General features: G+C 34.4%; 1 protein-coding gene across 4 annotated transcripts in view; it reads right to left on the bottom strand.

Annotated features, from left to right (window-relative positions):
- PPP2R3B (protein phosphatase 2 regulatory subunit B''beta) overlaps positions 1-25,777 on the bottom strand; it is a 96,777-nt gene that overhangs the window by 1,299 nt on the left and 69,701 nt on the right. For 2 of the 4 annotated variants that reach the window (XM_074300262.1, XM_074300264.1), the window contains exons 9-13: positions 22,993-23,082; positions 22,686-22,861; positions 19,160-19,278; positions 18,976-19,082; positions 17,336-17,394 (exon numbers count right to left, since the gene is read on the bottom strand). In XM_074300262.1, the coding sequence (XP_074156363.1) occupies positions 17,370-17,394; positions 18,976-19,082; positions 19,160-19,278; positions 22,686-22,861; positions 22,993-23,082 (517 nt within the window). In that variant the 3' untranslated portion in view covers positions 17,336-17,369. The remainder of the gene's footprint in view (positions 1-17,335; positions 17,395-18,975; positions 19,083-19,159; positions 19,279-22,685; positions 22,862-22,992; positions 23,083-25,777) is intronic. The other 2 variants (XM_074300261.1, XM_074300263.1) reach the window with 1 other exon arrangement.

The following is a 25,777-nucleotide window of genomic DNA, read 5'->3' as shown; positions in this document are numbered from 1 at the left end:
GCAGATAGATAAGACATTCAAAACCAAACACCTACCTCATTCCTGATAATTTTTATATGTATTTTAAACTAGTTTCTCATTTTTTAAAAAATCATTTTAAAAACAGGAAGCTGGTAATACAGTGAATAGTGCTGGGACTTATTTATTATCTTTATTAGCTGTCACCCTGAACAAATCACTTAACCCATCTGTGCCTTGGTTTCCTCACCTATAAAATGGAGATAACAGCACCTACCTCACAAACTTGTGAGAATTAAGATATTTGCAAAGTGTTTTGCAAACCTTAAGGTGCTAGTTTTGAAAAGTTGAATACTACTGCTAAAAAAAATCAATTTAGATAAAATTTAAGCAACTAATTCTATTTTATTATATCTATGTGTAGAATGAAAATTTAAATCTGTATTGTGAATTCAAAAGTTAAAATTTTAACAAGTTTAAATTTAATAGATGATAAATGGATCATCTAACTAGTTGGAGAAAAATCAAGCAACAAATAATTCAGTGTCTACTAGTGCCAGGCACTATGCTAGGCATTGGAGATACAAAGACAGTGAATAAAACAATCCCTACCTCAAGGAAATTATATTCTAATGGGGGAGTTAAGTATATATAAGCATATAGGAAGTCCCTAAAGTCTTGGTATAGTTTTAAATTCAAAACTCAAGCTTAAAAACCACATTAAGGCTTTCAGTATATCCTGTATATAATAGAGCATTAAATACAAGTAGTAAATTGAGGGTAGTTTGTGGAAGATGGCTACAGTAATTTGGAGGGGGAGGAGTTAGGAGATGCTTTCTGTAATGAAAGGCAGTGGCAGAATTGTATCCGATGAAGAGATTTTGTGGGGTAGAAGTGAAGAGGAAGGACATTCCAGGGTTGGGGAGTAGTTGATAAAAGATATGGAAACAGTAGGTAGGACATCCTGTTTACATAGAGAGAGATTGGTTTGGCAGCCAAATCATAGATTTGAGAAGTGAAGTCACATATAAAGACTGGAAAATGAGATTGAGGCCAGGCTGTAATTGGCTTTAAAAGTTAAACAGGAATTAACATCCTATCTTAGAGGCAACAGAACCATCAGAGATTGAACACAGTAGTTAACATAGATCTGTACTTACTGAAGATAACAGACAATAGTGGAAAATAAACTGGAGTGGTGATAAATGTGGTAGTGAGACCAATTAAGCAAGCAACTGTAGTAATCTAAGTGATGAAGACCCGGAACTAAATGGAGAAGTTGGATGAGTGATATTGTGGAGATAAAAATGGCAAGATATATAGCAACTTATTATAAAGGAGGTGTAAGAACAAAGAATTGAGTTTAATATTGAGCTTATCAACCTGGAAGACTGGAAGAATCACAGTAACTTTTAATGAAATGGGCAAGTTTTTGTTATTCTGGACTCAACAAATTCCAAGAAAGTAAACATTTCCATATATAAAGAAAAAAAAAAAAAAGATTGTCAATGAACCCATGACTTATATACAGCAGCTTGTCTTTTTAAAAAAATATAATAAATTCAACAATTTCAAAGCTGTTATATTTGGTTTACAAGAGGGATGGGTCTGGGAATAATGATGAAGAATTATGTTAAGGACTCTCTGAATGTGACCTGTCTCTGGAATGATCCACAGGCAATTAATGATGCAAGACTTGGGCCAGGGAGAGGTAGGAGTTGCACATACAGTAAATTATATGCACAGAGATAAACCTATTGAAGGTGATAAAGTCACCAGCATAGAGAAGAGAGGCCCCAAAGAGAGCCTTGGGGAGCAACCTTATTAAGTGGAAGGGGGGAGTAAAATGTGGGTGATGAAATCGGGAAAAGACAACAAGAACCAGAAGAATGGGGTTAATTCCACAGAAATGTTCGTTGGAAGTCGGTAGCTTCTGTCAGAAAGGCAGACTACTGCCAGAGGAGACTACTTACTCCAAAGATAGTCATTTGAAATGGAAGAACTGAATTCCAATCCTGTTTCTATTGCCACCAACAATCTTGTTTCTCTTGTGGTGGGACTCAATGCTCAGGAAGAGAAAACCAGCTCTATCCAGAGACTTTGTGTGTTAGCCTCTAACAGGAACACAAATGGGAGGGTTCAGAGAAGGGACAGATTCAAGGCAGAACCTGCTGCATTTGATGGCAAGGATGGAATTTCAGGTGATGATGGGAAGTCATGATTGTGGGTCATGTGGCAGAATCTGAACTCCGGTGGACCCTAGAAAGCAGAACTGGGAATAAAGAGGGAGGTTTTAGAGATTTAAGCTTATTGGAAGATCAAAGTCCAAGAGTGGAACAGGCTTTCCTTGGATGAAAAAGTCTTCAGAAGACCTGGTTTCTTTCTCTTCCTGCCTATGTGACCTTGGGCAAGGAACAGCCTTCCTCCTCTGTAAAATGAGGGGATTAGACTAGACAACTTCAAAGTACCTTTTCAGCTCTAAATCTATAATTCTATGATTCCCTCACAAGATATAATCAAGTTGTAGGACTACTTATTGATGAAAAAGAGACTTCTCTTTTGTTAAACTAGGCAACCTATTAACTCTGATTCTGGAGTAGGAAGAAACAAAAAAAGAAAAGACTAGTTAGAGAATCTTGTCTTGGAAACAAGAGTATGGTGAGGGAACAGGGAGCACATTGAGGAAGAGAGAGATGGTCCATAGTGTGAAATGTAAAAGACAGCACCCAAGTACACAGTAGGAAAAGGCACTGATAGATCACCTTGGAGACAGAAGGGCTGAAGAGGTTTGAAGATTTATGATGGAGTGGATGCAGTGAAGGAACTTTTTCCTAAAAATTTAGATTTAAGGTTGGATGATAGCTTGTGAATATTTCACAGTTTAGAAAAGGTTTGTGGGTTTTGACTGTTGACTGTTAAAAAAAATTTATTAGGAGCCCTAAGTAAATTTGTTGGCAAAGGATCTAGAGTAAGAACAATGAGGCAAATTAAGAATTGAGAAATTAGGCTACTATTGGAGGGGGTTAGCTTTGGCAGGGAAGGTGAAAACTCATACTCTTCATATTAATGGAGAAAAGGATAATGAAGACAGGGGTTCTGGAATAGAGCTCATCATACCATATTTGAATGACAGAATAAGTACTTGGAAAAATAATTATGTTGGGAAACTACACTTTTACTAAGAAGGATAATTTCGATAATCTTTTTGTGTTTAATTGTTCTAAGGTGGTAATAGGGTCTTTTCCATTCTCTAGCATTTGTGTATATATATAGTAAGTGAATACTTTTTTTTGGCAAGTCTGTCTTTGAAATAATGTTAACCTTGAAAACATGACATCTCTTGCAAACCCCAATTGTGCTTATTTTTCATATTTTTGCCATAACTTTGGACAGTGATTAAAAAGATTATGTCTATGACAAATTTTTCTTATGCCCTATAATCTAGATGAAATGTTAGGGGGATCCATTAGCCCAAGAAAAATAAATTTTTTTTTCCTATATCTATTCCTCCTGTTATATATTTGTTACCTTTATAGCATGAAGGTATTTGTTAAATATTTGCATTTACTTCTGATTTAACAGCTTGAGTCATAGAAATAATAACTCATTCAATTGTCAAGATTATAAAAATAGTATTTTTTCAATAACCAAGTTACCAGTTGAGATCTACCTAGGAGATGTGACCTAGATGCCCAGGATCATCCTAGTTCTAAGGGTCCTAGGCAGAACAGATTCTACTCTTAGGCCAAATAGTTTTATGTTTACCAAAAAGTCCATCAGGCCCAACTGACTGTACAAAGAGGATGCTGAGTTTCTACAGTTTTAAGACTCCTACAATCAGATTCAGTTGGATTTTACTTCTTTTCTCTTATTTTCTCTCTCTCAAAAATCTATCACTGTCTTTATATCCTAATAGGCAGCAAGGAGGTGCAGTGGATAGACTTAAGAGTCAGGTAGGTCTGGGTTCAAAACCTTCCTCAGACACTTTGACTAGCTATGTGACCCTATACAAAATCATTGAAATGTTTTCCTGAATTTATCAAGTTTCTTTATCAACTGAGATGTTTTAATAAGTGCCATATAAAAGTTAGCAATTGCTATTATTTATGTAGTTCTTTAATTTTCAGCTTCAAACTTTCTTCACACTGTTCCCTATACCTCAGATATATTTTTTCCTTAATGACCTTCTAATCATGATTCATTTATTTCTTTGGAGATTCAGTACAAAGGGGAAAGCAAGCATTTACTAAGCACTTACTATGTGCTAAGCACTGTGCCATCTCTTTACAACTATTTAATTTGATCCTCTTAACAACCCTGGAAGGTAAGTGCTATCACTACTATTTTAAAGGTGATAAAATCAAGGCAGAGATTATGTGACTTGCCCAAAGATAGCTAGTAAGTGCCAGAGGTTGAATTTGATTTTAGGTCTGACTTCAGGACCACCATTTTTTCTACTGTGCCTCCCAGATGCTCTAGACCTCTTCTAAACATAGTGATAACAAGATCTATCATCCTGTTCTCCAAACCAGTTCTGAAAAATAGCATACACAACAACACAAAAATCCTGAACACAAATTTCACTTTTTTTTTTTTTAAGTGATAACCATGTTTTAGTTGTTTCTTTAGGAAGTTTATTTGGTTAACTGTGCTTAATTATAGAGAACTTAAAACATAGTTTACAGTTTTTCAAGCACTCCTATATTTCATAAATTATTAGGATTAGACTTAGTACAGATATAATTTGATCAAGAAATAGATGACTTGTAATGTGACTATTTACTGTTTTAGATAAAGATGTACTATTAGAAAAAGATTCAAATACATGTCCTAAAATGAGATCTTTTTGAAAGGCACAATTATTTATTGAAAATAATTATATGCATTAGCTTATAAAACACACATTTTTAGTAGGAACATTTAAAAAAATATTTTTCCATTAAAAAATGTTGTTTTTCAATTTATCATTGTGTGTTTTTTCTTCACTTATTTGTCATTTTCTTTCTAAGAGTACAGTTACAGGCTATAGTTGGCACAAGGGGAACATATAATATACACATGTGACATAAATGATGCAGCATGGTAGAGAATGAGTTTAACTTCCACTTCTCACATATCACTCGCTGTCAATGACCTAGGCAAATAGTTTAAGCTTTTAGTGCCCCAAGCAACTCTTTAAGTTTCATAGCAGCTCCCTAAACTAATAAATCAGAGGTCCACTGGGAAAAAAAAATGTTTTCAATAAGCATTTACATGTGCCAAATAGGAATTGTGGGAGGCACTGGAGATAAAAGTACAAAGTTTATAAAGTAATATGTATATGCCAAAGAATGCCAGATGATCAAAATAAATCCTTGTCCTCATAAGAATACATTTATAAAGTCTTTATTTATCAATCAGAAGCATTTAGTTTGTAATTGCCACCCTGATGAAGGCAGGTAAAAGCAATTTTTAGTAGGACAGTTGAAAAGGTCATCTAGCACCAAAGTATCGGGGGAAAATGTTCTCATGACAATCATAAAACTTTGGCCATAGGAATTTGGCTGTGTTTTATAGTCTAAAAATAAAATGTCAGTTATCAGCAATGTTATCCAATTATATCCCAAAGGGATTTAGTTCACAGTACTGAATATGCAGGGTTAAAAAATGCTGCTGACTTTTTTTTTTTTTTTTAAACTACAGACACTGCCTAGGCAGATGTGTTTCGGCTAAGTAAAATACTTTTTAAGAGTATTTAAAGTTATGACTACAATTTATTCTTTTCATCTTTGCTGCCATTAAAGAATTAGAAAAAAAAAAGTATTAATGGAAATGTACTAAGTTCTGAAAATAGCAAAAGGAATATTAACAGCAATACTATACAGTCAAACAATACTTCCAACTTGTGACAGTGGAATGAAGTAAAGATATGCAGAAAATTTTCTCTAATATGCTCTAAGAGAAGTTTCCAAATTTTAAAAAATATGTAATTATAATGTTAAAAAGTATGATTTTAAAAATAATATAAAGATTTTTGAAGGAAGGGATATTTCATTTCTGTCTTTGTGCTTCCAGTGCTAAGCTCTGTATCTTATATATACATGGCAGGTGTGTAATAAATACTCAGTGATTAAATATTAAATAGTATAATGGAAACATGTGCTAAGTTCTGAAAATAACAAAAGGAATATTAACAGCAATACTATACACTCAAACAATACTTCCAACTTGTAACAGTGGAATGAAGTAAAGATATGCAGAAAACTTTCTATAATATGTTCTAAGAGAAATTTCCAAATTAAAAAAAATATGTAATTGCAATGTAAAAAAAAGTATGATTTTAAAAATAATATAAAGATTTTTGAAGGAAGCTAGGCACAGTACAGCCAAGGTAAAGGTAACCACAACAGGAGCCTCCACTTTCCCTTATATAATCCCTTCTGACATTATTCCACAGAAACTACTTTCTCTAAATTTACCAGTGATATCTTAATTGCCAAATCCACTGGCATTTTCTCCCCAACACTTTGATACTGCTGATTCTCTTCTGATACTCTAATATTATTTGACTGATTTTTCTGCATTTCCGTTGCTGGAATTTTCTTCCAAATCCCACCCTTTGATCACAGGTGTCCCACAGGGTTCTTGTCTTGGGGCCCTCTTCTCCCTCTATAATCCTTCATTTCATAGTCACATCAGCTTCTACGGATTTTATTACTATCTCTATACTAATGATTCTCAAATCTACCTATACTGTCCCAGTCTGGTGACCTTGAATACTGCATCCTCAACTGCCTTTCAGACATCTGGAACTGGATGTCCAAAGCTGAACTCATTATCTCTAAAGCACATCTCCCTCTCCTGTCCCCATTCACCATCACTGTGGAGAGCATTAATACCTTCCCAGTCCCTTAGGCTCACAACCTGAATCCTACTGGATTCCTCACCATTTCTCACCCTTACCTCCAGTCTTTTGCAAAGGTCTGTCAATTTCACCTTGGCAGCATCTCTGCAATGGGGCTCCTTTTCTCTGACGCTGTCAGCACCCAGACCTGAACTTGCTGGCATGTTTTTACCCACCCTAATCCAGCCTCCATTCAGCCAAAGTGATTTTCCCAAAGAGGAAGTCTGATCATGTTACACCTCTTACAACACTCCCAACAACCACACCAAGTTTCAGTGGTTCTTTATTGTCTCCAGGACCAAGTAGAAAATCCCTTTTGATGTTAAAGCTCCTTTACAACCTAGTCCTCTCATCCCTTCCAGGCCATGTAACTATGCCTTGCCATTTAACTCTTTGATCTAGAGATACTGGTCTTCTGTATGCTCCAGTTTGGTGAACAACACTCTCTCTTAGCTTTGGCCTTTTTCTTTGTCCCCCATACCTAGAATGTTCTCCCTCCTCATCTCTAGATAATGGCTTTCTTGGTTTTCTTTAAGCCCTAACTAAATTCCTTTCTTTTATTAGGAAGCCTTACCCAACCTTACATAAAGCAAATCCCCTTTTCTTATTTATCCTGGGGATAAAGCTTGTTTGTATATGTTTGTTTGTTGCCTCAGATATTAGACTGTGAACTCCTGGAGGATAGAAATCCCTCCCCCCCCCTTTATATCCCCAGTGCTTAGCACAGTGCTTGACACATCACAGGTGCTTAAAAATGTTTATTAAATGAATGACTGAAGGCAGCCAAATCACGATGATTTTCCTCTTAACCCTATATTTCAATAGATGACTGCAGCTGTCTTCATTTAATATCGCAAGTCAGTTTGATGTTATACTGAATGAACTAATCTCTCTTCTGAGAAGGCAAACAAGTGCTATTATATATAATATTATTATATTAATTATATAATTATTATATTAATAATTATATATTAAAATATTATATTATACATATATTCTGTAGAGAGCAGGAACTTTGAAAAGGTGTTTTAAAATCTAGGACAGCAGGATATTTATAGTTAAGTACCTACTCAATATGAGATAATAGTTCTCTAAGCACATACTTAATGAATTTTAATGATGTAATCAATCTAGTTGGCATATACTTAGGGTAATATGGTGATGTAATGTTCTACAGTTGTGCAAATTCAGTGTGAGGTAGTGATGTAATCCTATTGGAGTATTTAAGGGAGCTTCAGACTCAAAATTCTCTTAGTCACAGACACAAGGGAAGATCCCATATTCCAGACTCCATTTTTAACCAGCCACATGGCCCTTCTGCCTCCTTCACTCCTCCACTAAGACCAAGGACTCAGGCTACCCCCGAGGTCCTGCAGAGAGCTAGCCTGGACTTTACAATATTCCACCAAGTGCCACAAACCATTAAATCTACTTACCAACCAACTCCCATTGCCATTGTTGAAGGGAGATATTATGGAGAAAGGGCCATGTTACTTATCACCACAGCAGCATTATTATTCACTGCCACCATCATGCAGAGCTCTGAGATTGCTTCCTATACTACCAGTTCTCCTAGCCCTCACTGCCATCATCTGAGGATGCAACTTCAGTGAAGGGGCCATCTCTGTCCATGAACGGATACTGGGCAGACAATCCTGCCTCAAAAAGCAGTAGGGCGCAGGGAAAGAGAGGCAGCATGTCTCCTCTCAGCCTGTAACACAGCTCAGGACTACTACCCAAGAGACTTTCAAATAGCAATTCTTCTATTGTTACTTAAATAGAATTCTATTCTAACCAGTGTACACGGTTATCATTCTGGGGAAAAAAATCACACTGGAGATGCACTTTGGCAACTGCTCCCACAGGTACTAATGCCACATTTATGGTATACTCAGAAAAGCAAGTTCTTTTCACCAGAATCCTTGGTGCTAGCAACTGGTTCAACTTCAGAAATTAATGTTTTTAACAATAGAAACGACATCAAATATCAACTGTGTTGCTATTTAACCTTAAGGACTGTGGGATCTTTCTGATTTATAGCTGAAGTCTTTCATATGTTGTCTTCCAGGTTGAAGCTCCTTGAGAGGAAGGTTGTACTTTTCTTTTTGTAACCCCAGCACCTAGCATTGTACTTTGTCCACAGTAAGTGCTTAGTAAAGGCTACATTCATTCACTTATGTTGAGAGATTTCTTTTGGAAAATAATATAATAATTGCATACATGTTCTATTTTCTCTAAAGAATATGTAGAGTTAATTTTTTTAAAGGTTTGCTTTTCAGGAGCCACAATTCTATGGCAAATGACTTTTTTGTTCACTTAAAAAAAACCTATTAGTTGTGCACAAATAAATATAAACATGGTCATATAAAATCTTGAAAGATAAATTTTCCACTTTCTTCATATAGATAAGATTAAACAAAATTGAGAAATTACATTCTCCAAACTTTGCTCAGTTAAGACTGTCTAAAAAAAAAAAATCACATAATGAAAAGATTTATTATACTTGTACCATTGTGGAAAGTATTCCCTTGGTAAAACTACAATAGAGGTAATCAACTGGGTGTTTTATTTCCTTTGTCTGTATTAAAAAGCATTAATAATTATGCAGGCATTTTTCCTTTGGGGAACCGAAATCAAAAGAGGCCAACTCTCTGCTCAAATAATTTCACATTTATTTTCACTCTCTGATGGAATGAAAGATAATAGTCCTATATCTTTTAGGCTACCTTAAGTGAACAACAGTTGTTCAGAAATCAGATTACATATAAACTAAATAAGTTAAACAGATGAGGAAAGTAGAAAGTCAAAAAGAATAAATAGAGAACTACTTTCCTCCTGAATGGATGAAAAAAAGTCATTTTGAGGATATGGGGTTATAATCTCACTGGCAATATCTTCAGTGATCTTTTTTATTCCTCTTTTGCAAACTGCACACAAAAGAAGATAAGAGTTCTTCTGGTAGGAAGGATAAGTCTTTCCTTTGATTAGTTCAAACTGCTAAAGGTTAAGACTCAAAAGTAAGTAGCCCAAAGGTTCTATTCTGTGGAGATAGCCTAAAGCCAAGGACAAACCACCAAATGGATTCTTCTTAAAACTTAAATTAAAATTCAATGTTAGGATTCTTAAAGGTGCTAAGTCACTGGATGAATAGAGACAATAATTATCTAATTCAGTATGATTGATCTGATCCTACAAGGAGATGTTATGGGCCAGAACTTGAAACAAAATACTTATGTGCTTATGTACTTAGTTCACACTTTTAAAGGAGTTCAATCATTGGTTCGAACATTAGACAGCATATAAAAGGACAAGCCCACTGGGAGGAGAGGCAGGATTCAGTGAGGAGATTTGCAAGTCCAGAAGATTCACAAGTCTAAAGGAAAAGCCTGCTTATGGACTTCAAGGAGATTCAGAACTAGGATTGACTTCTGGGAGGTTCACAAGGCAGAAAACCCACAATCCCACACTCTAGGAGATTCAGAGTCAAGATTTATTTCTAACTTCCACCTTTGTGCTGGCTGGAGACATTGGGAGAACAAGAGGCTGAAGCTGGCTGGAGAGATTAGGAAAGAGCTCTCTGGTAACCAAGGAAAGAGAGAGGCCTCCAAGAAAGCTAACCCGGCCCAAGGAAGGAGACAAGACTTGGAAGGAGAAAATAAGGGATTTGGACTTTAACTCCTGGTTGCATTTGGATTACTGAACTGAACTGAAACTAAGGCTGCCTCCAGAAGCTCCCTAAGAAATCTGCTCACAGAGAACGATTACAATTTAGAGAAAAGAACATATCAAATGTGAGCTGATAAAAGAAAAATGAAAGAATAGTGAGAAACAACAAACTGTCATTTTATTAAAGTTATTCTGGTGGAACTAAATGAAAACAAAATTATTTTTTTGACTTAAAATTTTCAGAAGTACATGTCTATGGCTTTTATAGCACAGTAACCTTGTGACTGTGAGTAAATTGTAAGAACAGTATTTTTAAGAGAAAAAAAAAGTACTGAAAAGGCACTATCAAATTTATGAAGTAACAGCAAATGTTACAGCCATAAAAGATATAACACTTTGGTCAAATTTTTTCTAAGATTTTTAAGATTAAAAGAGGTTATAGTAATTGTCTAAATTGTTTTTGTTTTTTTGATTCATGACACGGTAAAATGATATAGGCTTTAGAATTAATACATCAATTTTAATCATACTTTCATGGTAGGATAAACTGGAAATCATTGACATGGAGAAAAATGGGAATGAGTATAGTTATCTAAGAAGCACTTCCTTGGTATTCTGGATTGGTACGGAGAAACTTTATGATGATTCACCAGTTAGTTCCAATTTTTGAGAACTTACTAGTATTAGTACTTTTAAGAATTTTATGGACTTTTTCTGTGAATTTACTAGGATAAGGAGTTTTTCCTTTGGTAATTCCTTTACAACCAGATATTTTCTTTTCTGCGATTTGGTTAGGATCTTTAAATAGTTGTCTGTTAGTTTGGTTAGTTTGTATTTTTTTTAAGGCATTTCTCTGTTTTTTTGATGTTCTCAGTTTTGTTAGCATATAATTTGTATGCTGATTATTTTTCTTTCTGTTTTGTTATTGATCTTGCTAATTTGCTATTTTATTTGATTTTCTGCTCTAAAATCAAATTAGCCTTTAAATTAGTCCTTTGGGGACAGCTAGGTGGCACAGCCCTGAATTCAGGAGGACCCAAGTTCAAATCTGGCCTCAGACACTTAATACTTCCTAGCTGTGTGACCCTGGGAAAGTCACTTAACCCCAGCCTCAGGAAAACAAACAAACAAATAAATAAATAAATTAGTCCTTTCAAAAAAACAACTTTTAGGTTTATTATTTTTATGGGGGTTTTTGATTCCAATTTATTTGTTTCCCCTCTGTTTTAATATCCTCTTTTGTGCTTATTTCAGGTTTGATGGCATTCTCATTTTAAGAAATTTATATTAAGCTTATTAATCATTTTTTGCTATTTTGTTAATGTTTGTTTGTAAGGCTGTAATCCTCCCCTACCTCCTCCTTGGGACTGCTTTAGCTGCATTCAAAAATATGTTGTTTAATCACTTTCCTTTTACATTGTTGTTAAGTATTTCCATGATTTGTTTTTCTGACCTAAGCAATACTTGAGATCTCATAGTAAAATCTCCATTTAGATCTGTATCTTCTTTGTTTATGGTCCTAGAACCAATTCCTATTTATATTACATTATGGTCTGTGAAGGTCTGTTTGATGTGTATGCTTGCTACTTCGTTACAACATTCTCTAAGTCTTTTAATCTTACTTTCTCCAACAATTTTTTCAGTTTCACATATCCAAAACTGAGGAATATTGAAGCTTCTTGTCACTACTATTTTACTGCCTGTCTTCTTATAGCTCAGATATTTCCTTTATCATTCCTTTTATCATTGCTAAGGATTTTAGAGCAAGGTGGCACACTGCCAGGTCTATATTCAGGAGGACCTGAGTTCAAATTTGGTCTAAGACACTTATTAGCTGTGTAAACCTGGGCAAATCACTTGACCTTGTTTGCCTCAGTTCCCTCATCTGTAAAATGAGCTAAAGTAGGAAATGACAAACTACTCCAATATTTTTGCCAAGAGAACCCCAATTGGGGTCATGAAGAGTCAGATATGACCAAAATGACTGTACAACTAAAAGTTTTTTTTTTTTTTAAACTGATACTAAATTGTTGTTCATGGTTCCTTTATCCTTTTATATTTTTTGAATGTTTTGTTTTTGCTTTGTCAGATAATACAATTGTAACTCTTGGGTTTTTTTGGATTTATTTCATATATAGTCATTTTTTCTCCATTCCTTCATTTCATCTTTTGTTTTTGAAATGTTTTTCATGTAAGCAACATATTGTAGGGACTTTGTTTCCCCATGCAATCTGTCACTTTTCTTCCCCCCAAAAGATTTTTCTTACCTTATTATCTATCCTGTTTACTCTAGATCCTCATTTTCTGATTCATGACCTCTATACTTATCTGGTCTCTCTTTTCTTTTCCTGTATTTTTCATGCAATCAAAATTTCTGAGGTATCCATTCTAGGCATTCCCTCTTAGATGGTTTCTGACACTGCCAAGACTTTGCCCAGTGGATCCTCTTTTGGACTTCCAGAATAAGGTCAATTCCTCTATGTGGCAGCAAGGAGTCTGCCCCATGATAGCTTCCTCCTTCAATCCTGGATTATGCAAACTACCACTGATCTTGCTTACATTTGCCTCAAAATCTCTTTGAGTTCATGTTTTTCTCCCCTCCCAAGGTGCCAAATGCCCCCCAGGAATTCCAGTTCTCTAATAGAGAGTAGAATTTTCAAACACCCAAATCTCTAGGCCACACCCAATGCTAGGCCTCTATCTCCCTTCCCAATATCATGCCTCTCTACCTATAGGAGTAGTCATCAAAGAAAATCCCTCCCACCATCAAAGCCAGGCCTCCTCCTACTTGTCTCTCTCTTTCCCGCCTATTCCCCTATAGGTTTTTTTGTTTTTGAAACCATAAGAGTCACCTTTCCCTCATTTGATTTGATTTAGGCACTTCATCCACTCCTTTCTATCCCTCTGCCTCTCCTTTGTGAACTCTCCCAAAATGTAACATAATCCCACACACAAAAAAACTGATTCACCTGTAGACAGGGTATTTCCAAGTACTGTCCATAATGTCCTGGGTCTGCCTCTACACATTTATCTCCACTGGACTTCTCTGCCTTCACCCTTGTCTTCTTGTATAAATTTAGAAAGAAGTTTATTACCAGCTGCTCTGGTATCCCTTATTCTATTACTGTTCTTGGCTGCTATACGTATTTATTCACTCTTACATTTTTGTTTGGGGTATTTTGGATACAAACAATCTCTTTAAACATAGTTTTCTTTAAAAGTGTTTCAAATGTATCTTTTTATTGATTGTTTACCTTTTTTCATTTATAATCAAGCTCAGATTTGCAAGGGATATCACCTGGGACTGCATCCTAAATTCCATGGCTCTTCCTCCAGAGTCTATTCATTCCTACACCTTCTACTGGGTGCAAATGGTTTGTGTCATTTGAATTTCCTTTTCTAGATCTTTGAAAATCCTTCTCCCCATTTGCTTGAACTTCTTTTCTGTACTGAACTGTTAAATTTTAACCACCTTATGTCTTGAATTTGGGGAATTTTTTTTTTCTGAAGTTTATCTGAATTCTTCCCCCCCCCCCCCCCAAGCTGGGGTTAAGTGATTTGCCCAGGGTCACACAGCTAGGAAGTGTTAAGTGTCTGAGACCACATTTGAACTCGAGTCCTCCTGAATTCAAGGCTGGTGCTCTATCCACTGTGCCACCTAACTGCCCCTATCTGAATTTTTTTAAATGATATTTTATATTCCATGTTTTAAAAGTTCCGGTATTCATTTCCTGAATTATATGTTAAGATTTTTTTTGATCTGACGTATTATTCTTCTCAAAGACACTATGATCCTTATGTTGTCTCTACACAACCTGTCTTTGAGATTAGTATCCTTTGCTTGTAGCATGAGCCTATTTTCTTTTAATGTCTTTTGGTTCTTTTCTTCTAGAGTGTCCTTGTGTAAATTTGCATTCCCATTCTATTGTTCTCTTTTTTGTTTCTTTGGTGAGATTTGTCATTGCAGATTCCAATTTTTCTATTATGCCAATTTTTTTAAAATTGTGCCACCATATATTTATTTTAATCTGGCCTGGCCAGACTTCTTCAGCCTGGAGCTGGGTATCTTTATGCATGGAAAGGAACAAATGCAAGACTGTAAGCCCATTTGGATCTCTGGGTCTGCTAGGGCAGCCTCAATGCTAATAGTAAAGTAAGTAGGGGAGGGGTGCTGAATGAGTTCAAGGTCAGTGAGTGTGAGTTCATAGGTTTTTGTACTTTCAAAAAATTATTCTGGATTCTAAGTGGCTTAGGCAATGAAGCTGCTGAAGTTGCTTTATTTTTGGTACATAATTTCTGTTTTAGAGAGGTCATGCACATTAGAATAAAACGTCTAGTTCTTCCTCTTGTTGCTCATGTGGGTGTGGAGACTTCCCAATCTAAAGGCCTCTTCTCAATTCTCATTCTTCTTAACTTCTTTCTAGAATGTGATACTAGTGACCAGTTCTTCCTTCTAGATATTTAGGTTTTCAGAACATTGTTCTCCTATATCTTCTACCTGCCCAACTATTCTTCGGTCTCCTTTGCTTGATTCACTGTCCATATCATACTCAGAAATGTGAGTATACAACTATTTTTCTTCACTATTCATCTGCTTACCTCACAAGTTTTTGTGAGTTCAGTTTACATTTTTTGCAAATTACTGCAAGATCTATAACTCAGCGATAGTGTCTCTGTCCTTAGCTCTAGTGTCAAGTTAAGAAGTATTTACAATTATCTACTATGTGCCTAGAACTGTGGTAGGGATAAAAGAAAGGCAAAAAATAATAACTCCTCAAACCTAGCAACAAAACAGTTCCTACTATCAAGGAACTCACAATCTAGGAGATAAGAAGCAAATAATTATGCACAAAACAATATGCAAAATAAACTGGGGGAAATATCAACAGAAGAGAGCCATTTAGCAAGCATAGCATTAAGAAGGATCAGAAAAGGCTTCTTGTGGTTTTTTATTTGGGGCTTGAAGAAAGCCTTACGGAAAGTAAGAGATGAGGAAGAGAATTCCATGGGAGCTAGCCACTGAAAATGCAGTCAGAAGATGTCTTGTATGAGATATAGCAAGAAGGTTGGGGTCATTGGATCAGAGTATAGTCAGGACTGGACATTTTAAACTGGTCATCAAACTATTTCAGACTCAGTGGATATACCAGTATTTTTTCAGTCATTCACATTCACAACCTTGGATTCTGCCTGACTCTGGAGAACATCCTTCAAAGCCAATCAGTTTCCCATCTTATTTCCATTACTATGTTTTAACTACCCTAGTTTAGGTCCTTATGCCTTTTTTGCTAATATTATACATTAGCTTAATTGCTATCTATATCATAAGCTTTTCCTTAACTCTAATACATATAACCTCTTAAGTGACTTCTCTAAAATATAAGTCTCTTATTTTCTCCAATTCCCTAATTCAATGTATTCCAGTAGTTACTTATTACCTCCAAGATCAAATATAAATTCTGTTTAATATTTGAAATTCCTTACAAACTGGTACTTCCTATCTTTACATTCATATTATACACTATTCTTCTTAATGCATTGCATTATCATAGCTTTTGAAAAAAGATGTTGAAATACTGAGTACACATTTAAAACTGTCTCACCTGTTTCTTTAAAAATCTCCAAGGAGGAAAATAACAATATGTTCCTTTGTTAGAAGAAGATTATGACTCAAAACCTGCCCTTCTCCTTCCATAAAATGATTTTTTTAATGTTAAGGATATTGTCAGGAATAATTGCTTTCCCATGAACAAATTTATATAAAGATGAAACTCACTCTTTCTCAGGATATAATGATAAGAAAAAGAACACAAATATACACAAGTATAAAATTCCAATAAATATTACTTAATTTGTATCAATAAGCTTCATTGTTTTCAATTGTGATTTTAAAGTTTAGATATATTTTATTCCTCTTAGGAATAGATATATTTTATTCCTCTTAGGAATAAATATGGTTTCCCTGAGATCAGAATAACGGATCATTTACTGTTTTATAACAAAACAGTTGATGCATAAATAGTACAGTCATAGCTCAATTCTTTTGTTCTCTATTCTACCTTAAATGCAACTAAGATCATAGAGTTTTGATGTAAAATAGCTACTGTACAGCCAGGGAACCAAATGGGTATTTTTTTATATAAAGGATTATTCATTATGGATAACTTGTTATAGTCAGATTGACAATGTTGTACTAATGATTTTTTTCCTAGTCCATGGGATTATTTTTGTTATAGATAGTAATTATATAGAGATCTGAACCTGTAATTATTCTCCCCTTATAGACTCTAATTAATTCAGAATTTTAAATTACTTTTTAAAAATTTTTTTTTAATTTTAAGTTAATTTTAAGTCAAGATTATTCTTGACACTAGGAAGAACCTTGAATGGAATCTCATCAACATTGTTGATAGCTTCAATGAGACATGACAAAGATGCATATTTATCAATCTGAAATATGATCATAGTGAAACACTTTAAACAAACCGACTACTACAGTTTTATTTTGGAAAAGTAAACCTACTTTAAAAAAGATAGGTTCTAAGATTTTTATGGTTTGAGGTCAGATATAAAATTACATAGCAAAAAAAAATTTAAATGGCTGAATCTGAAGACTTCACAGAAAAGCTATTCATGTAAAGCTATTAGAAGATGTGGTTAGGATTATTTGCTGTAGATTCCACAGAGTGGAAAGTTAGTGATCCAGAGATAATGTTTTAATAGTGGACATTAAAAGTTATCATTTCTGGATTCAGGATAATATACTATTTCAGATAACATGCAGACCTAAATCAGTAAATTTTTCTTTGCCAGAACGCATACCCTTACCTGAGTAATTCCTTACTCTAGACCTTTGTGCAGGCTAGTAGTCAGAGAAGTCAGAATCCCTACAATGGTTACAGAAGGAAGGTCAGTGTTTTGCTATGTTAGTGCATTAATCTTAAGATAATTCAAAAAAACTTTTAATACTGAATGTGGATTTGTCCTTAATTTTTAAAAATGGAGGTGGTAGATAAAAAGACAACTTTTAACTCTTAAAATTCCTAAATGCCATATACATGTAGGAGTAGAAGAAGGCTTTAGATTGTACTAGAAACTCTTCCCCACCCACAACTATTCCCTACATAAAATGAGCCTGGGTTTTATTTTCCCACCAGTACAATGTATTACAGAGAAGGCGGTTCTCTTAGGATAAACCTGCAAGTTACTTTAATAAATATTGCTTCTGTTCACCATTCCTACTTTGGCACAATGATGGATTACGACTAATATATTATTATTTTGCTTTTTTGCCTCAATGATATAAATCAGTCCATAACAGAGCGGGGAGAAAGACTGGAAAAGACTCAGTCTGCTCACACAAAGGTAACTGCTCTAAAGATATGGACTTTAGGAAAATAAAGATGTTAGCCTGAGGAAAACTATTTTCAATAAAAGGTCAATATTTGGTACAGAAGAAAATATAAAAACCTCCAAAAACAATTTCCATATGATATTAAATGAACATACCATTTTTTGGAGCAAGTATACATTAACTGTAGAAATCATATATTTTAGATTCAAATTGGAAGATACAATAAATTCATTGATAATTTGAGTACTGCTCCAAGAGGTAAAAACAAAACCTCAGGCTCTAGAGATTGAAATACTTCCACTTTTTATTTCCTTAAAGATCAGTACTTCATAAGAACTAAAGACTTATCAATCACAAAAGTGCTTAATACATAGAGGAAATAAATGGTCTTGGGTGGCAGCTGGAAGAAAATTTATCACAGGGATTCCCTGAAGTACAGATGGCTAGCTATTAAGAAGTCACATTCAACAAAAGTATTGATTCTTTTAAAAAACAACATCAAGTGCTAAAATGTTTTCTCCTAATCCCTATCAACTTCATAAATTGGAAATACAAGCATATAAGTACATATATGTATATAGAGATCTCTCTCTCTCTCTCTCTCTCTCTCTCTCTCTCTCTCTCTCTCTCTATATATATATATATATATATATATATATATACACACACACACACACACAAGCAGGTATCCTGCTAGTCACTTGTTGTAAAGGCTTAGCAACATAAAGTGATGAAAATTTAGCTAAGATTAGCTCACTAATCATAACATTTTCTGTATAACAAGGGTAGTTAGTTGAGTCCCTGTATAGTTAAGATAAGGGAATTGGGAAAGATGAAAATAATGAACTGGTTAAAATGAATGTCATCTGAAGCTCAGCAAAATACTACAGACGACAATTTTAAGTAAAGAGGCATTAATTAAAAGGTCTTATTACCTTAAAACATTCAACTTGAACATAAGAAAATTTAGAAAAGTAGCTTAATCCAAATGGTACTTAATTTTAAAGTTTACTTGCTTTATATATTTTATGCTACCTTCATTTTAATATAACTCCTGTAGAAATACATTTTTCAACTTTACTTCTATTAAAATTCCTTATGACATTGTTCTTACCCATCATTCCATTGGTCACCAGCTGCTTCTTCAGCCACTAGAATATCATATTCTTCAGCAGCATATTTCTCCCAGTCAGAGAGCTCTTGGCCTTCACTTTCAGCATCCTAAATAGCACAGACAATTTTAGTATGATACAGACATTTGTAAATATGTAACATAACACAGTTTCCACAGCACTTACCCTAATTACAGAAATCTGATCTTTCTGTTCATGGTCAAGATATTTCTCAATGTTGAAAAATGTATCGAAAAAAACATTTGCTAATTTACATTTCTTTAAATCATGGAGAGTTATCTTTCCTGTAGAAATTTTGAAGAGAGAGGGGAAAAGATATTTATTTGTGGTTTAAACAGTTATTATTTGTTTTACACATACTGTCACAGAGTATTTCATGCATTTTTCTGCAGAGCAAAGACCTAAACCTTGATTTTTAAATATTTCAAGAAAAAACTAAATATTACAATTATACTTAAATCAATTATTGGCAAACTTTCTAATAAGGAAATTTCCTTTTAAATGGGCCATCTAACCTGCTTTAAGATCTGCAAAGTACACACACTAATTCTTACAATTCTCTAAGGCATGTACATGCTACAAGTATTACCATTATTTTATAAATAAGGATATTGAGATTCAGACAGTTTAAGCGAGTTACTCATGGTTACACAGCTAAGATCAGTTGTATGACCTGAGACTAAAATCTCCTAACTTCAAATTCTGGCCTTTATTAAATAAATACATGAAATCCATATCATTGAAAGGGAAAAAAAAGATCCTTAATGTTTTTAGCACAGTTTTAATCTGTCGTTAAGTTGTGTTTTTCAAATAATAGGATGGTAAAATAGATAGATGGCCACCTCAAAGCCAGGAAGACTTAGGTTTCACTCCTTCCTCTAAAACACAAAAGTTATGCACTGAAAATGTCACAAACTTCAGTGCTCTACAAAAAATTTTAAAGCTATAAATCTGTGGTCCTCAAACATTTTAAATAGGGGTCCAGTTCACTGTCCTTCAGATTGTTGGAGGGCTGGACTATAGTAAAAACAAAAATTCACACTCTGTCTCCATCCCTCAGCCCATTTGCCATAACCCAGCGGGCCGCATAAATGTCCTTAGCGGGCTTGCATGTGGCCTGCGGGCCATAGTTTAAGAACCCCTGCATAAACTATAGAAAAGATGCTGACCTGCATTACTGGAGTTTTCTCATGTAGCAAAATCTTCTATCAATGAAATTTATAGGTTATATCTATAGCCACTCTTTTACAAAAATGTATCTAATTCAGTTCTAGAACAATCTCACAATCAATCTGTAGCATTTGCCTGTCTACCTACCCATACATTTTAAGGTACTAGAATTGAGCAAGTTCCTTTCAAGTAATATAACTTCATATCTACTGTTTTTTGCATATGGTTAGGTCAACCTTGTTCTGCTATGGATTTAACAAAAATAGATTTATAACAATTTAGACCTTCTTGTAATTGGTATAATGCCATATACTTTTCCAAACAAGAAAAATTCAGAGAACCTCGGAACAATAGGGGATTTTTTTCATTGCTACTTAAATTGTATTAACTCTTAGAAAAAGTTTGTTCGTATCTATTTTACCTCCTTTCCCTTCTAAAATTTTGTTATTTGATTAATATTGAGGAGATATCAAACAGTTACATTATATTAGAGAGAAAATAACAGAGGTGCTCTTGAACAACAGTATAAGAAGCCAGTACTTTCAGGATTACCCTTAGAATTCTGAAGGAACTAGTAGAAAGATGCTCTCTGGGGAGGAGCAGCTAAGTGGCACAGTGGATAAAATTCCAGGCCTGTAATCAGGAAAAGCTGAATTCAAATCTAGCCAGACATTATCTGTGTGACTCTGGGTACAGTTTCCTCCTCTGTAAAAAGAGCCAGTGAAGGAAATAGCAAACCACTACAGTATCTTTGCCAAGAAAACCCCAAATGAGGTTACAGATAATCATATATGACAGAAATAACTAAACAACAACAAAGCCCCTGGGGATCTTACATGTCAGCAGAGACTGGAAGATTAAGGCCAGAGGCTGTTCTATTATACCAGTAACTCTATTTAAAAAAAAAAAAAGGAAATGGCACACCATTCCCTCTTTTCCCCCAACTAATACTGTAAAATATAAGCCATAATCAAATTAATTTTGCAATTCTTCTTACTTTCAATTTATTCTCCTATGCCCAAACTCACCATTCCTCATCAAAATGTGTCTTTGGCTATCAATTCCATATATATTTTGCCCAATGAACTTAAAACTTCTTGAAGATGGAGAATATCTTATGTTTTTCTATTTGTATCTCTAGCTCTCAGCATAGTACAGAGTAAGTGCTTAATAAAAAGTAAGCTCTCAGTAATTATTTTCTCCACCTGGTTTTTAACCTCATCACTGAACTAAAACTGTTCTCTCGCTAAAGTTAATAATGTTCATTTTTTTCTTTTAAATTTTTTTCTTGCATTTTCAATGATTTATTTAGAGATTTGTACTTTCTTCTTTTTCTTCCTTTATAGACACCTTCCAATTTTCTTTTCTTGGTTGACACTGGGCTTTCTATTTTTGTTGGTTTAGCACTAGTCTAGTCTAACCAAATTTCTCAGAAATTAGAATAGTAAGACAAAATTATCAGTGCTTTTCAAATCTGTTTGAGAGAAGTTTATGTCATAAGACTGTATTTAGTTTTTAACTATAAAAATTAACAAAGTTTGGCTACTTCTTTCTAAAACATATATATAAAGTAGGAGGAGGAAAGACTTTTCTGTCTTTCAAAGGTGGCCTACCAATCTCTTAGTTTCACCTTTCTCCTGTCTCAGTTTCTGAACTTACTGGGTTCTTAGGAAGAATGGTTATTTTAAATACTTTCTTAGGTTTCAAATTATCAAGGTGCACCCCAACCTTTAATAAGACTTTCATTTGTCATGTCATTACTGTCATGTGTCAACCACAAGATTAAGAGACCAAAGGATCTTTAAAGTTTAAATACCTCCCAATGAGAGGCAGTCTTTTGCAGGAAAGAACAGCTGTTCATCTACCCCAGGCTTAAAATAGTCAACTGTGGTTATAAAAGCACTCTTTCCTGAGTATTTTTCTGGAGCTGTGACATTTTCTATGAGGCTGGACCTGCTCATTTGTACCTCACAGGCCATCTCCTTTAACTACTCATACCCATTTTTAAATTCCAAAGGTAACCTTGTGATCTGTTATTTCCATGGAAATGAATCAGAAAACAGTATCAAATAGATGCTAGGCATTAGGACTGGAGATGCACACAGAATGAAAAGGTTCCTGCAACAGGAGCATTGATTCTCTTAGGAAAGAAAGCACTTACATGGATAAAGTATATACAAATCAGTAATAGGAAAGGGGATGGTGGGGGGGATAGGGAGAGAGAGTTGTTTTAAGGGTGGGAAAAGAATCAAGAATGGCTTCATGCAGAAATATAATATGCTACTATAAGTTGAATTTTGAAAGAAACAAGACACTTTATGAAGTGGAGGTAAGGAAGAATAATATCAATGATTATATAATTTATTTTAACTGGAGTTCTTAGTTGAGTCCTTATCTATAATGCTTATGGACAAGTCATGAATTTATAAGTTTTCTGGAAATACTAAAGTGTTATCTATATCTATCCCTGCCAAACAAAGGATGTGACAACTCTAAATTGAATGCAGAAAAACAGCGTTACCTTCATTTTGTGGTTTCACAAGATCTAACATCTGACAAAGACAATCTTCAAATGGTAGAGGTTCAATAGCCATATTATCCAGTTTTTGGCACTGTTCCTCGTAGAAATATTCCAGTTCATACATTGATAATGTTCCATCTCCATCAAGATCCATGCAGCGAAACCAATATTCAATACTGAAAGTATAGATATGTTAATGGCAAAAAAAAAATAAAAAAATAAAAAAATAAAAAAAATCTGGCCTTCCCCAAGCACTTACTCACAAAATAAAACATAATAAATATCTTTCAAATACATCACAAAATACCTGGTTGGGGTTTTTTTGTCTTCTTCTGATATCAAAAACCAGACAAAATCAGCATAGCTAATTTTCCCTTCTTTCTGTACTTTTCTGCCCCTGTAATTCAGTGAAATAATTAAGAAAAAGATAATAAAATGTGAGAAAAAACACAACACTTCAAATAGCATCAGCTAATGTTCTGATATTCTATATTTTATAAAAGTAAAAAAAATACAACCCTAAAACCTGGGTAAATGACAGGTCCTAGTGAGGTAATAATGTACCATACTCTCAAACATTGGAAAGTTTTCATTTCTCTTCCATATTATTTAAAGTAAAATTTAATATAGCTAACTATGTTGGGTTTGAATGCTTCAGTTTTTAATTGATTTAAACTTCCCCAAATACAATTATGTTTGTCTATTGTATGTGTGTCTATTCCACTATCTCTCCCTTTCCCACATCCTAATAGTCTTGTAATTTAACAATCCAACTTAAGATAGACTTCTATTTTTATATGTGTTGGCTCTAACAATATGCAGTTTTGCATGCTTTAAGTGGCAAACCACAAGATGAAATGATGAAGGTGAAGCAGTAAAAATCTAAGTTCAGGATACTTGGTAGTAACTAGATTTATTTAATGCTTTAAATATTTTATCCAATCTGAGATTCCATTTGCCAAAGGAGATCTTAAAGAACCCCAAAAGGGTCATTTTTCTTTAAAGATTTGTCCTGTTCTCTGTTTTTGCTGATCTGACTTTGCCCCTTTCTTGAGTTCTTGGTTCCTATTTTCATTTGCTTACATCCTGTACAAGATGTACACTGTCTCTGATCACTCTGGCTCCTCTGAAATAATAATGTAAAACATTCAATCTTTGTTCAACCAAATTTTTTTAACTGAAAAATAGGGGGTACAAATATGTAGAGACACTAAAAATACTATATCATTACTAGAAAGAACAAGACATTCTGTTTCCTGATATTTTTCTATTTATTTCTCTACTCTACCACCTTTTTTTTTTCTTACCCCACTGCCAACAGAATGCAGATGAAAAGTTAATTTGTACATCCAGTTCCAATTCTGTCTCTAAGTTTGAGTCCTACATCTTCAGCTACCTTTTAGAAATCTTGACCTAGATGTCCCAAACCTGAACTGACCATCTTAGTCTTAAAACTTGGTCCTCTTTCTAGTCCCCTACTACTGTTTATGACATTACTATCCTCCTCAATTACAACCAAAACCCCATTCATCTTTACTTTTTACTCTTTCCCTTTTCACAGCCAATCAACTGTCAAGTTCTATTAATTCTACTTTCATAACACTTTTTCCTTTTTTTTAAAATTAATTTTATAATTATAACATTTTTTGACAGTACATATATGCATAGGCAATTTTTTTTTACAACATTATCCTTTGTACTCCCTTCTGTTCCGAATTTTTCCCCTTCTTCCCTCTACCTCCTCCCCTAGATGGCAGGCATTCCCATACATATTAAATATGCATAACATTTTTTCCAAATGTCCCTTTCTGTCCAATGTCACAAAGGTATACTACTCCTTCATCATACCCAACTTTGAAATTTTAATATCTTCACACAGCTGCCAAAATAATCCTTTTAAATTCACATTGTTGTTGTTCAGGCATTCAGTCATGTCCACTTCTTTGTAACCCTATGGATTTTGGCACATTCTAACACTGTCCATGCGGTTTTCTTGGCAAATAATATGGAGGTGATTTACCATTTCCTTCTCCAGGAGATTAAGGCACCAAGGTTACATGACTTGCCTAGGGTCACACAAGCTAGTAAATGTCTGATTTTAGATTTAAACTCAGGTCTTTCTACTGCGCCATCTAGCTGTCCCAGTGGACATTATACCATATCATTCCCCTACTCAAAAATCTTGTGTGGCTTCCTATGGCCTTAGTATAGAAATATAAAATCTTCTATATAGTATTTAAGACTTTCTATAATGTGACTCCAACCTACCTTTCCAACTAATTTCACATTATACATATTCACAGATTTGAAATACTAATTTCCTCCTATTCCTGTCCTATCATCTATTTTCTATGGCCCTGCAGGTCATCCTACTGGTTTAATCTTTGCCTGTTGGAATTATTCTCTTCCTTTAAGTGTTAACTCTTCCTACAGCTTGTCTTTTCTCTTTTCTTTTCTTTTTCTTCTGAGGCAATTGGGGTTAAGTGACTGACCTAGGGTCACACAGCTAGGAAGTGTTCATATTTGAGGCCAAATTTGAACTCAGGCCCTCCTGATTTCAGGGCTGGTACTCCATCCACTGCCCCACTTAGCTGCCCTTAGTTTGTCTTAATCAACACAACTCAAAGCATTCTCTTCCTTTTTAAAATGCCTAAAACATTAGCCTGAATCTTTATTTGTCCATATCATGTTCTATCTCATATTATATACATTTGTTCAAGGACAGGGATCTTTTTATTTTTATATTCCTCATTGTTTACATTGTAGAAAGTTAATAAATATCAAAATGAATTTAGCTAGAAAACATAATTTCCACTTTAGAATATAGATTTTGTACATGTGAATGATAATCCTAATGGAGATTTCCAGGTAAGATGGTGACTAACAGATCATCCATGTAAGCCCCAGTGAATATCTAAAAAGAATTCTATATAGACCAAGGATTTAATTAAAAAAAAAACAAAATACCTAAAAAACTAAGAAGAGTCAGAAGTAAATGCTTTCATCCAGAACTGAACAAAAAAGATGGCCAAAAGCTGGTGGAGGCATCTTACCATGGAATATAACACAAGTATAGGTAAATGTGGAAGCCC

This window comes from Sminthopsis crassicaudata, chromosome 3 (assembly GCF_048593235.1).
Source record: "Sminthopsis crassicaudata isolate SCR6 chromosome 3, ASM4859323v1, whole genome shotgun sequence".
NCBI classification, from domain to species: Eukaryota; Metazoa; Chordata; class Mammalia; order Dasyuromorphia; family Dasyuridae; genus Sminthopsis; species Sminthopsis crassicaudata.
This window is presented reverse-complemented; position numbering and strand designations above follow the sequence as displayed.